At 41.9% G+C, this 14,881-nt stretch overlaps 1 protein-coding gene across 2 annotated transcripts in view; it reads right to left on the bottom strand.

The window, feature by feature from the left end:
• APMAP (adipocyte plasma membrane associated protein) overlaps positions 1-14,881 on the bottom strand; it is a 54,610-nt gene that overhangs the window by 16,885 nt on the left and 22,844 nt on the right. For both annotated transcript variants that reach the window (XM_003411608.4, XM_064275701.1), the window contains exons 5-8: positions 14,670-14,786; positions 2,479-2,653; positions 851-985; positions 281-473 (exon numbers count right to left, since the gene is read on the bottom strand). In XM_003411608.4, the coding sequence (XP_003411656.1) occupies positions 281-473; positions 851-985; positions 2,479-2,653; positions 14,670-14,786 (620 nt within the window). The remainder of the gene's footprint in view (positions 1-280; positions 474-850; positions 986-2,478; positions 2,654-14,669; positions 14,787-14,881) is intronic.

The raw sequence follows: 14,881 nt of genomic DNA, 5'->3' as shown, positions 1-14,881 counted from the left end.
TATAGATGAGAAGGCTGAGGGGGGCAGGGAGATTAAATAAATGGAAATAACTAGAATAGAAATAATGACAGTGTTGACAAAATGTGAAGAATGTAGCCAATGTCACTGATCATTGTCCAGACAGTGTAGAATGGGAGTGGATTTGCTGTGTATATCTTCACCAAAAAAAAAAAAAAAGTAATAACATAAGTAGAACTAGAATTTTTTAGGGCTAAAAATGTCAAAAGATCACAATTAGATGCATTTTCATTTTGTTTTTGGAACTGTAGTTTTTAGTTACCTTAAAAATTATTTTTTTAATCCAGGGTCTCTCGGATAAAAAATCCAACATGGAAAACCCTGGGTTAGAGCGGATCGCCGCCATGCTGACCCAGTATCCGCCGGAGCTGCTGGGCCGGATGTTGTCTGGAAATCCAGGCATGTTCTCCACGAACATATCTGCCCCTCCCTTCATCAGACCAGACACGTAGAACCTGAAAAATTCACCCAAGTATCCATTGAGCAGTAGCCCCCAATCTAAGGAAAAAGTTTTAGCCAAGCAAGAGGCTAGTATCAGTCCAGATAAAGTTTAGGAAGGCGAAGCTTACAAAAAGGGACCCTCGCAAGGAGGGCCAGCTGGAGTGCAGGAGAGCCCTGTGAACACTGGGGGTTGGGATGCCATTAGGTCAAGCAGCACTCACAGACCAACAGACATTCAGAGGTGGGAGAGAGAACACACATCCCTGGAGAGCGTGACTGCATGAGCAGGAGGGGCCTGCTGCAGCCTAGGCTCTGTCAGTCAGCATACCCTTCCACCTGGGGTAGAGCCAGCTCTGTGAGCAGCCGGCAGCTCTGCTAACACTGCACGTACCTTCTAATCCTTGCCATGGTTGTTTCTGCCACCAGGACAAAGTCCTCTGCTGGAGAAAGCTGGACTCCATTAGGGAACTGCAACTGCTCCATTAAGACTTTCACTTCCTTGGTCACAGTGTCATACTCTAGCAGGCTGAGGAATGACAAAAGTGGAGGGTCACCAATGTGGAGACCCCACGGCCTCTCACTAGTCTGGGGCTTTGCCCCCCTTCTGGTCCTTCAGGTGACTCAGCCTCACACTCGAGTATTGAAAGGCCCCTGGAGCCGCCCCATCCAGGGCAGACCTCAGCACCCTACACAGTCTGAGGGGTTGGCTGTGCACCAGGGAGGGCCGTCATGTTTCCAGCCTCACAGGAGCCCCCCAAGGGGAGCCCCCCCAAGGGGATCAACCTGAAGTCAGCCTGCTTGCAGGGTCTCCTGAAGGCTGCCAAGAACTACAGTTTCATTGGGTCAGTTGATGGCCAGGCTGCCTCGGAAACACCAGGAGGGGGCTTCACACCCCTGGCCCCATCAGCACGTACTTCCTGTGGGGCCGGCATACCACTACCTGGCAGCAGTTTTATTTAATGTGCTCATCTGTCCACTGTTCCCCCTCTGGACCATATGAGCCTTCCCTTGAGCGTCCCAGGACTAGGGGTAGTGGGCTCCTCTGCTTGTGGTAAGCCTGACAGCCCTGCCTGCAGCAGCTGGAGTCAGTGTGGTTCAAGCCCAGTGAACTTCAGAGGCAGCAAGAACTACAACAGGAGTGTCCCAAAATGGGTGCTAGTGTCTCAGCAGGCGAGGCTGTTTAAACAGGCACAGCCAAGGGCAGCTGGCTCTGAGTACCTGCCGTTGTGCACCTCTTTGAACAGTTCCAAACTGGGAATCTTGGGGGAGACATCTTCCCACACAAGCACTGTTGGCTGTGAGGAAGGAAGCCAGATGGGCACACCTGGCCAGCCACATATGCCACAGACTCAGTTCCCAGCAGAGAAGCCAATGTTTTATCAAACCCATGCATACACCATGCTCTCAACACCCCGCTTCTTTAGTTCAGAATCCATACCCTCTCTGTGTCCAGCCTCACAGGTCCACCTCAAGCAGAGCAGACAGGGCAGAGAGACAGAAGGCAGTCAGGATCCTGGGGAGTCCATCATGCTCCAGTCTAGAGCACCAGGCATCACATGGATTCCTCCTTCCAGTACATCCCCACACTAAATTCCCATCTAGCCTCCTATAAGGCTGCCCCAGGCTATAGGCCTTCATTAGCAGGCCCCTCTTCCACAGGCAAACCAAACCAGTCTGAATGAAACAGCAAACACCACACATACACAAGTTTAACCCCTTAGAGTTACAGTGCTGGTCTGCTCACTAGATAGACCATTAATATGAAAACCTTTAAAGAGATAACCATCACATGGAAGAAAATATTTACCATAAGTCCTATTTTAATTTTATATGTCTTCAAAAGAGAAAGTAAGGAGAACATCTTGCCCTGTCTGTTTCCTCTGTAACCTGTTCCCAGAAGTCCTTAAGGTCTAATCTTAAGAAACACTCCAAGGATCTCCTAGAAGTAACAAACTCTGCTGAAGCTAGCCTGCCTGGCTGATTACATAACTGAGTAAAAGTCCTGAAATATATACTTACCGTCCATCGTCCGTTCCCTCCATAATCAAAAGCAGATAATCCCGTCTTTGCCATTTGCTGCTAGAATCTGTAAAATAAATTTTCCTCCCATCTCGAGTTATCGTAAGATCATTTACAAAGGACATTTTCTTTCCTTCAATTGGTGTCTCAGAAGACAACAGCACTTTCACTTCACCTGAGTTTTAAAAAAGAAATAAAAAAATCTTGCTTTCATTTTAAGAACTTGTTTTTCAATAATTTCAAAATATTAATAACCGTAATTGGCTTAAAAAGAAGCTATGAAGAGCTTCTCCACATCATGTCATTCCTTCTTATACTAAAATACAGTGTATTATCTGTTAGGTGATAAATTTGTTTAGACTAACTTCATCAAAGGCGGAGCGCTTCTTCTAAGGACGAGGCCAGCTGACTTAAAAAGCTATTAAAGTAACTTCGGTAAAAGGCAATTTAGTTCTATCTGTTTGCTTAAGAGAAATATAAAACGTCCCACTCATCCACTTTTTAAAGAAAGCAGGAAGAGTTGTTATTACCCGTAATGTTTCCACTGGGTGATTTTCAGAAGTAGATTGCCAAGCCTTTTTCCTAGTCTGTCTTAGTCTGGACGCTCCACTGAAACTTGTCCACCATGGGTGACCCTAATGGCACTTGACATACCAGCGGCATAGCTTCCAGCATCGTAGCAACACAAAAGCCACTACAATACAACACACTGAAAGATGGGTGGTGGAAATTCGCCAAAGAAAACCTTACGGATAACAACAGAACACTGTCTGATACAGCGCTGGAAGATGACCCCACAGCTTGGAAGGAACTCAAAATACGACTGGGAAAGAGCTACCTGCTCAGAGTAGAGTCAGCCTTAATGACACGTATGGAGTAAAAGCCTTCTGAATCTTCATTTGCTAATGGGGAATGACTCAAAATGGAAAGAACTGTAAACATGCAATGATAATCAGAACATGGAATGTACAAAGTATGAATCAAGAAAAACTGAACGTTGTCCAAAATGAAACGGGATGCTTGAAGATCAATATCCCAGGCATTGGTGAGTATTGGCCATTTTGAACCCAACAACCATGTGGTCTACTACAGCCGGAATAACAAATTGAGGAATAATAGCATTGCACTTATTATCAAAAAGAACATTTCAAGATCTATTCTGAAGTACAATACTGTCCGTTTATATGACTATTATTCAAATTTACATACCAACCACAAATGTTAAAGAAATCGAAGATTTTTACAATCTGCTGCAGGATGAAACTGATCGAACATGCAATCAAGATGCATGACGATTACAGAATATGATAATAATTGGAATGTGAAAGGTGGAACAAAGGAGCATCAGTAGCTACAAAATACAGCCTTGGTGATAGGAATGATGCTGAAGGTTGCATGATGGAATTCTGCAAGACCAACGAACTATTCATTAGAAATAGATTTTTCAACAACACAAACGACAGCTGTATGCATGGACCTCACCAGATGGCTTACACAAGAATCAAATCAACTATATCTGTGCAAAGAGATGATGGAGAACCTCGATACTACCAGTCCAGACAAAGCCAGGGGCTGACCACAGAAGGGATCATCAATTGCTCACATACAAGTTCAAACTGAAGCTACAGAAAATCAAATCAAGTCTACGAGAGCCGAAGTACGACCTTGAATACATCTCACCTGAATTTAAAGACCATCTCAAGAACATACGTGACACACTGAACAATAAAGGCCAAAGACCAGAAGAGTTGTAGGATGACATCGAGGACATTATACGTGAAGAAAATGAAAGGTCATTAAAATGACAGGAAAAACAAAGTGGATGTCAGAGAGACTCCGAAACTTTCTCTTAAGCACAGAGTAAAGCAAACAGAAGAAATGAAGTAAAAGCTGAATAGAAGATTTCAAAGGGCAGCTCAAGAAGACAAGTATTATAATGAAATGTGCAAAGACCTGGAGTTAGAAAACCAAAAGGAAAGAACATCATTGGCATTTCTCAAGCTGAAAGCCTCAAGTTGCAAACTGAAGGATTCTTTGGGTAAAAAACTAAACAATGCAGGAAGCATCAAAAGAAAATGGAAGGGATACACAGAGCTACTGCACCAAAAAGAACTGGTCAACATTCAACCATTTCAAGAGGTAGTATGTGATCAAGACCCGGTGATACTGATGGAAGAAGTACAAACTGCGCTGAAGGCAATGACGGAAAGAAGACTCCAGGAATTGACAGAATACCAATTGCGGGGCTTCAACAAACACATGCAACTCTGGAAGCGCTTACTTACCTATGACAAGAAATCTGGAAGACAGCTACCTGGCCAACTGACTAGAAGAGATTCATATTCGTGCCCATTTCAAAGAAGGGCGATCAAACAGAATGCGGAAATTACCTAACAATATCATTAATATCACATGCCAGTAAACTTTTGCTGAAGATAATTAAAAAATGACTGCAGCCATAAATCAACAGGGAACTTCCAGAAGTTGAAGCCAGGTTCAGACATGAAATGAGGGATATCACTGCTGATGTCATACAGATCTCGGCCAAAAACACAGAATACCAATAGGATGTTTACCTATGTTTTATCGACTACGCAAAGGCATTCAACTGTGTGGATCTTAACAAATTGCAGGTTATGAGAATTCCAGAACACCTAATTGTGCTCATGAGGAACCTGTGCATGGATTAAGAGGCAGTAGTTTGAAGAGAGCAAGGGAATATTGCATAGTTTAAAACTAAAAAAGGTATGCAGCAAGTTGTATTCTGTCACCTTACTTATTCAACTTATATGATGAACAAATAATCTGAGAAGCTGGGCTATATGAAGAACACAGCACCAGGACTGGAGGAAGACTCATTAACAACCTGCCAAATGCAGAGGATACAATCTTGCTTGCTAAAAATTAAGACGAATGAAGCACTTACTGATGAAGGTAAAAGAAAACAATCTTCAGTATGGATTACTTCAGAATATAAAGAAAACAAAAATCCTTACAACTAGACCAATAAACACCACCAGGATAAATGAGGAAGAAACTGAATTTGTCAAGCATTTCTTTCTTCTTGGATGAATAATCAACATACATAGAAGCAGCACTCAAGAAACCAAATGACAGGGCAGGGCCAAGATGGTGGAGTAGTCAGACGCTTCTGGTGATCCCTCTTATAACAAAGCCCAGAAAAAATGGGTGAACGATTATATATATCACAGGTTAGGAGCCCTGAACATCAAAGGCAAAGTTAGGAAAACAGACTGAACAGCTGTGGCAAGGACAGGCAGTGCAGAAGTGGCGAGGAGTTGCCAGACTTGACCCAGTGGGAACTGAAGCCCCTCAGGCACGACCCCGTGACGCGAACGCAGCGGGGCTGGCAGTAGTATTCAGGATGCGGGTTCCTCAGGGACAGACAGCAAGCCGTACAGTCTACATTCACGTCCAGAATCAGAGAAGAACAGCACCCTCAGCAAAAGGTAAGTAGGTGCATCTAATTTACCGTGCCCCTAGCCTCAAAGCCGGCTTCAGTGGCTGTCGATTTCCCTGGACCTGAGATAAGTCCTGCTGCACGTCCTGAGCCGTTCTCCCAGCCTTGGAGAGGGAATAAAGTAACACCTGGGAGAAAAGATAATCTTCCAGCTCCCCTAAGCTGGGAACTCAGGACAGAAGTGCCTCCTGTCCAGGCACAAATGGTCCACAGACTCTGAATGCCTTTCACCCCTGCACAGACCTGTGGGGACCCATTTCAGGAGCTTAGGCCCTGGTTGGCAGACTGCAACAGTGTATGTAGCCTAAGATCTGGCTTCAACTGTTTCAGCTATGTGGTGGAGAGGCAGTTTTTTGACATTTGACACCACCCTGCCTATTAAAAAGCGTCATCACCTACCCACATTGGGCCTGAGGACTGATGGCTCCACCCATGCTACCTAGCCAGCCTCAACAGGGGTCGAAGGATAAGTGATGCCTCCCAGTTCCTACAACCAAAAGCACTGGATGCCCATGGTCCAGCTGCAGAGCTGAACCACCTACGGGCTCTAGGGAACAGGGATGCGCCTTCCTCACAGACACTCGGGGAAGGTTGTCAGCCCCCTGCCTTGCTCAGGGCATGAACCCCTGCTGCAACCAGGTACCTATTCCTATACCAATCACCCTTGCCCCTCTAAGACTGTAGGACAGAACCTGCACCACACACTTGATGACCAACTACCTGGATACCTGAGCTGTATCCATACAAGAAAGGTGAATGGACTCCTAGGCTAATATACGTGGTAACAGCTCTAGCCATCCGGTGACAGGACATTAGAGCTTCAAAGGTGCAAATTATCAAGCTAGCTCTCTCAAGCAGCCTATTTGGGAATATCTAAAAAAAGCAAAGCAAGAAGCTAGGATACAGTAAGCAAACATAAATTAATACAATAACTTACAGATGGCTTGGAGACAACAGTCAATATCAAAGACCATGACCATTCGAAAAAGCTCTCAAAACAAAGAATCAAAGAATCTTCTGGACGAAGAGGTATTCCTGGAAATACCAGAGGCAGAATACAAAAGATAAATTTACAAAACTCTTCAAGAGATCAGGAAGGAGATGAGGCAAAATGCAGAACAAGCCAAGGAACACACAGATAAGATAGTGGGGGAAATTAAGAAGGTTATTCAAGAGCATAATGAAAAATTTAATAGGCTGCAAGAATCCACAGAGAGACAGCAATCAGAAACTCACAAGATTAACAATAAAATTTCAGAGTTAGACAACTCAATAGAAAGAGGAGCAGAACTGAGGAAAAAGAAGTCAGAATTACTGAGACTGAAGATAAAACACTTGGCACCAATATATTAGAAGACAAAGTAAATAAAATAATTAAAAAAATGAAGAAAACCTAAGAACGCTGTGCGACTCTATCAAGAGAAATAACCTATGAGTGACTGAAGTACCAGAAGGGAGGGAGAACAGAAAACGGAGAGAGAATTGTTGAAGATTTGCAGGGTGAAAACTTCCCCAATATCATGAAAGGTAAGAAGATACCTATCAAAGATGCTCATCGAGCCCCAAACAAGGCAGATCCCAAAAGAAAGTCACCAAGACATATTATAATCACACTGGCCAAAACCAAAGATAAAGAGAGAATTTTAAGAGCAGCTAGGGATAAATGAAAAGTCACCTACAAAGGAGAGTCAATAAGAATAAGCCCGGACTACACAGCAGAAACCATGCAGGCAATGGGATGACATATATAAAGCCTTGAAGGAAAAAAACTGCCAGCCAAGAATCATACATCCAAAAAAAAACTGTCTCTCAAATATTAAGGCAAAATTAGGACGTTTCAAGATAAACAGAAGTTTAGTGAATTCATAAAAACCAAACCAAAACTAAAAGAAATACTAAAGGGAGATCTTTGGTTAGAAAATCAATAATATCAGGTATCAACCCAAGACTAGAACAATGGACAGGGCCGTCAGATGTCAACCCGGACAAGGAAATCACAAAAATAAATCAAGATAAAAAAAACACTCAAAACAGGGAAACAGCAATGTCATTATGTAAAAGATGACAACATTTAATCAAAAAAGAGGAATTAAGAAATGTAGTCATAGACTTTTCATATGGAGAGGAAGTTAAGGCAACATAAAGAAATAAAATTAGGTTTAAACTTAGAAAAATAGGGGTAAATATTAAGGTAACCACAAAGGAGGCTACCAATCCTACACATCAAAATAAAATACAAGAAAAACATAAGAACTCAGCAAAAACAAAATCAACAACAATGAAAAAGAGAAAAAAATATATAAAGAAAAACTTCTCAGCACAAAAAATGAAGCAGAAAAAAGAAACTGTCAACAACACACAAAAAAACGGCACTAAACACATACCTATCCATAATTATGCTGAATGTAAATGGACTGAATGCACCAATAAAGAGGCAGAAGGCAGCAGAATGGGTTAAAAAAAAAAAAAAGATCCATCTATACGCTGCCTACAAGAGACACACCTTAGACTTAAAGACACAAACAAACAAAAACTCAAAGGATGGAAAAAATATCGAGCAAACAACAATCAAAAAAGAACAGAAGTAGCAATATTAATTTCTCACAAAATAGACTTTAAAGTTAAATCCACCACAAAGGATACAGAAGGACACTATATAATGACTAAGGGGACAATGTACCAGGAGGATATAACCATATTACATATTTACCCACCCAACGACAGGGCTTCAAAATACATTAACACTGTTGAAAAGCGAGACAGACAGCCTCACAACGATAGGAGGAGACTTTAACACACCACTTTTAGTGAAGAACAGAACATTCACAAAGAAGCTCAATAAAAACACGAAAACCAAAAAAACAAACCTACTGCTGTCAAATCAATTCTGACTCATAGTGACCCTACAGGACAGAGTAGAACTGCCCCATAGAGCTTCCAAGGAGTACCTTGGTGGACTGGAACTGCTAACCACTATGCCACCACAGTTTCCAATAAAGATATGGAAGATCTAAATACCACGATGAATCAACTTGACCTCACAGACATATGAAGAACACTCCACCCAACAGCAGCCAAGTATACTTTCTTTTCCAATGCATATGGAACATTCACTAGAACAGACCATGTATTAGGTCATAAAGCAAGCCTTAACAGAATCCAAAACATCGAAATATTACAAAGCATCTTCTCTGACCATAAAGCCATGAAAGTAGAAATCAATAACAGAAAAAAGCGGGGAAAAGAAATCAAACACATGGAAACTGAACAACACCTTGCTCAAAACCCACTGGGTTACAGAAGAAATTAAGGACAGAATAAAGAAATTCATAGAATCCAATGAGAATGAAAACACTTCCTATCAGAACCTTTGGGACACAGCAAAAGCAGTGCTCAGAGATCAATTTATAGCAATACATGCACACATCCAAACAGAAGAATGAGTCAAAATCAAAGAATTATCCCTACAGCTTGAACAAACAGAAAGACAGCAACAAAAGAAACCCTCAGGCACCAGAATAAAGGAAATAATAAAAATCAGAGCAGAATTATATGAAATAGAGAACAGAAAAGCAACTGAAAGGGTTAGTAAGATGAAAAGCTGGTTCTTTGAAAAAATTAACTAAATCGATAAACCACTGGCCAAACTGACAAAAGATAAACAGGAGAAGAAACAAATACCGCCCCCCCCCCGCAAAAATGAAAGAGGTGATATCACAACGGATCTAACTGAAATTAAAAGAATCATATCAGGTTACTTTTAAAAACTGCACTCTAACAAATTTGAAAAGAAATTGATGGATTTCCACAAACACACTACCTACCTAAACTAACACAAACAGAGGTAGAACCACATAAACCTATAACAAGAGACTGAAAAGGTAATTTAAAAACTCCCAACAAAAAGAAAAAAAAAAGCCCTGGCCCTGGCAGCCTCACTGGAGAATTCTCCCAAACTTTCAGAGAAGGGTTCACATCACTACTACTAAAGGTATTTCAGAGCATAGAAAAGGACAGAATACTCCCAAACTCATTCTATGAAGCCAGCATATCCCTGATACCAGAACCAGGTAAAGGCACCACAAAAAAAGAAAATTACAGACCTAGATTCCTCATGAACTTAAACTCAAAAATCCTCAATAAAATTCTAGCCGACAGAATTCAACAAACCAAAAAAAAAAAAAGATTTACCATGATCAAGAGGGATTCATACCAGGTATTCAGGAAAGATTCGACATTAGAAAAAAAATCAATGTAATCATCACATAAATAAAAGACGAGAATCACATGATTTTATCAATTGATGTAGAAAAGGCATTTGACAAAGTCCAAAACTCATTCATGATAAAAACTCTCAGCAAAATAGGAATAGAAGGAAAATCCCTCAACATAACAAAGGGCAATTATACAAAGCCAATAGCCAACATCATCCTAAATGGTTAAAGTCTGAAAGCACTCCCCTTGACAACAGGAACCAGACAAGGATGCCCTTTATCACCATTCTTATTCAGCATTGTGCTGGAGGCCCTAACCAGAGCAATTAGGCTAGATAAAGAAATAAAGGGCATCCAGATTGGCAAGGAAGTAGTACAAGTATCTCTATTTGCAGATGACATGATCTTATATACAGAAAACCCTAGAGAATCCTCAAGAAAACTACTGAAACTACTAGTTCAGCAGATTATAAGGATACAAGATAAACATACAAAAATCAGTTGGATTCCTCTACACCAACAAAAAGAATACTGAAGAGGAAATCACCAAATCAATACCATTTACAGTAGCTCCCCAGAAGATAAAACACTTAGGTTAGGGATAAATCTAACCAGAAGGACATAAAAGACCTATACAAAGAAAACTACAAGACGCTACTGCAAGAAACCAAAAAAGACCTACATAGGTGGAAAAACATACCTTGCCCAGGGATAGGAAGACTCAATGTTGTAAAAATGTCTGTTCTACCAAAAGACATCTACGGATACAATGCAATTCCGATTCAAATTCCAACGACATTTTTTAATGAGATGGAGAAACAAATCACCAACTTCATGTGGAAGGGAAAGAGGCCTCGGAGAAGTAAAGCATTACTGAAAAAGAACAAAGTGGGAGGCCTCGCACTATCTGATTTTAGAACATATTATACCACTACGGTAGTCAAAACAGCCTAGTACTGGTACAACAACAGATACATAGACCAATGGAACAGAATTGAGAATCCAGACATAAATCCATCCACGTATGAGCAGCTGATATTTGACAAAGGCCCAAAGTCTGTTAAATGGGAAAAGACAGTCTCTTTAACAAATGGTACTGGCAAACTGGATATCCATCTGTGAAAAAGTAAGACTCATACCTCAAACCATGCACAAAAACGAACTCAAAATGGATCAAAGACCTAAATATAAAATCTAAAACAATAAAGATCATGGAAGAAAAAATAGGGACAATGCTGGGAGCTCTAATACATGGCATAAACAGTATACAAAACATTACTAACAATGCATAAACACAGAAGAGAAACTAGATAACTGGGAACTCCTAAAAATCAAACACTTATGTTCATCCAAAGACTTCACCAAAGGAGTGAAAAGATTACCTACAGACTCGAAAAAAATTTTTGGCTACAATAATTCCAATCAGCATCTGATCTCTAAAATCTACATGATACTGCAAAAACTCAACAACAAAAAGACAAGCCAATTAAAAAATGGGCAAAGAATATGAACAGACACTTCACCAAAGAAGACATTCAGGTGACTAATGGATACATGAGGAACTGTTCATGATCATTAACCATTAGAGAATTGCAAATCTAAACTACAATGAGATACTCTCTCACTCCAACATCGCTGGCACTAATCCAAAAAACACAAAATAAATGTTGGAGAGGTTGTGGAGAGACTGGAACGCTTATACACTGCAAAATGGTACAAGGACTTTGGAAATCGATTCAGCGCTTCCTTAGAAAGCTAGAAATAGAGCTACTATATGATCCAGCAATCCTGCTCCTGGGAATATATCCTAGAGAAATACGAGCCTTTACACAAACAGATACATGCACACCCATGTTCACTGCAGCATTGTTTACCATAGCAAAAAGACGGAAGCAACCAAAGTACCCTTCAAGATGAATGGATAAATTATGGTATATTTACATAATGGAATACTACACAACCATAAAGAAAAACGATGAATCCAGGAAACATCTCATAACATGGAGTGACCTGGAAGGCATTAGGCTGAGTGAAATTAGTCAGTCACAAAAGGATAAATATTGTATAAGACCACTATTATAAGAACTAGAGAAATAGTTTAAACACAGAAGAAAATATTCTTTGATTGCTACAAGGGTGGTGTGGGAGGGAGTGGGGTATTCACTAATTAGATAGTAGACAAGAACTATTTTAGGTGAAGGGAGAGACAACAGACAATATAGGAGAGGTTAGCACAACTGGACTAAACCAAAAGCAAAGAAGTTTCCTGAACACAATGGAACACTTCAAAGGCAAAAGTAGCAGGCGGGGGTCTGGGGACCATGGTTTCAGGGGACATCCAGGTCAAGTGGCATAACAAAATGTATTATGAAAACATTTTACATCCTACTTTGGTGAGTGGCATCTGGGGTCTTAAATGCTAGCAAGCGGCCATCTAAATGCATCAATTGGTCTCAACCCATCTGGAGTAAAGGAGAATGCAGAACACCAAAGACACAAGGTAATTATGAGCCCAAGAGACAGAAAAGACCACATAAACCAGAAACTCCATCAGCTTGAGACCAGAAGAACGAGATGGTGCCCAGCTATAACTGATGACTGCCCTGACAGGGAGCACAACAGAGAACCCCTGAGCGGGCAGGAGAACAGTGGGATGCAGACCTCAAATTCTCATAAAAAGACCAGACTTAATGGTCTGACTGAGACTAGAAGGAACCCGGAGGTCATGGTCCCCGAACCTTCTGTTTGCCCAAGACTGGAACCATTCCCAAAGCCAACTCTTCAGACAGGGATTGGACTGGACTATAAGACAGAAAATGATACTGGTAAGGAAAGAGTTTCTTGGCTCAAGTAGACACGTGAGATTATGTGGGCAGCTCCTGTCTGGAGGTGAGATGAGAAGGCAGAGGGGGGCAGGAGATGGCTGAACGCACCCCAGGGAATACAGGGTGGAGAGGAGGAGTGTGCTGTCTCATTATGGGGAGACCAACTAGGAGTACATAGCAAGGTGTATATAAGTTTTTGTATGAGAGACTGACTTGATTTGTAAACTTTCACTTAAAGCACAATTTAAAAAAAAAAAATCAAATCTGCCGCAAAAGACCTCCTGAAAGGGTTAAAAAGCGAAGACATCACTTGGATGACGAAGGTGTGTCTGATCCAAGCCATGGTATTTTCAATTGCCTCATATGCATATGAAAGCTGGGCAATAAAAAAGGAACACTAAAGAACTGGCATCTTGGAATCCTGACCTTGGCAACAAATACCGAATATACCATGGATTGTAAGAAGAGCTAACAAATCCGTCTTGGAGGAAGTACAGCCAGTATGCACCTTAGGTGCGAGGATGGTATGACTTCATCTTGCTTACTTTGATATGTCATTGGGAAGGATCAATCACTGGAGAAAGACAGCAAAGTAGAGGGTCCGCGAAAAAAGAGACAGGGATTGACACGGTAGCTGCGACAATCAGCTCAAACATACAAATGACTGTGAGGATGGCAAAGGACCAGGCAACATTTCCTTCTCTTATACATAAGGTCGCCGTAAGTTACAGCCAACCCGATGGCACCTAACAACAACTACCACTAGCAGCAGTGGTAGCAAGTTTTCAGAACTAATAGAACCAAACATTTATTGAGTACTAAGCTCTCCCCAGAAGCCATGGCTGCACAGTGGTTAAGCACTCGGCTGCTAATGGAAACGCTGGTGGTTTGAACCGTGGAAGATGTTGCAGTCTGCTGTCACAAAGGTTTACAGCCTTGGAAACCCTGTGGGGCCAGTTCTACTCTGTCCTACAGGGACGCTATGAGTCGGAATTGACCTGATGGTAATGAGTTTAATGGGTTAAGCTCTTTCCATGAAATCCCCTTTAAACTCTCCTATGAGGTAAGCGCTATCATTCCGCCTGTGTTTTCAGCAAAGGCTCCATAATGTGCATCATCACAGAGCCAGGAGACAGCAGAGCTGGGGTGTACCTGAGGTGGGCAGTCCGCAGAGCCTGAGCTCAGGCCCCTGTGCCATCACCCACGACACCGGGATCCCTTGTAGCGTAAGTCTCCATACAATAAAGTACCTATAGCGAATATGGTAACACTGGCTGAAGGTGACATGGCCAGCCGAGGGGCAGAAACAGGAGGAGGAGCTGGAGAAAAGGAGAAACGCAGAGAGACAGAGACAAAGGGGCAGGACACAGGAGAAGACTGAGAAACAGAAGACAAACAGAAAAGGTAGGACAAATCTTCACGGTCAAACATCCCCAAAATGCGACAATCTGAGACCGGCAGATAAAACACAGATGCCATGGGAAAACAGGGCAATATCACATGCTGTCACGGACAGGAGTTACGGGGTGTTTACTACCAGCTAGTACTTGCAGGAAATACGCTCATTACTATTCAGACTGCATTTCCAACAAATTCTATTAAATCTGCATATATGCATTTTGTTTAAAAGATCTGAAATCACCACAGAGAATATAAGATGCTGTCACATACGTTTCCAGGGATTTACTTCAAATAGTCCCTTATAGGCATCAGCCACAAAAAGGGTCCCATTGGGCCCCGCCCGGATGCCCAGAGGTCTTCCACAGGCAGGCTCGTCATCTCGGGTTCCTAGGAAAACAGAGAGACCGGAATTGAGAGCTGGTCCAAGATCCTACCTATGCTCTCCTCCGTGTCCAAACGCCTCACCTGTCCCTTTGTAAATA

Source organism: Loxodonta africana, chromosome 24 (genome assembly GCF_030014295.1).
Source record: "Loxodonta africana isolate mLoxAfr1 chromosome 24, mLoxAfr1.hap2, whole genome shotgun sequence".
Classification (NCBI taxonomy): Eukaryota; Metazoa; Chordata; class Mammalia; order Proboscidea; family Elephantidae; genus Loxodonta; species Loxodonta africana.
This window is presented reverse-complemented; position numbering and strand designations above follow the sequence as displayed.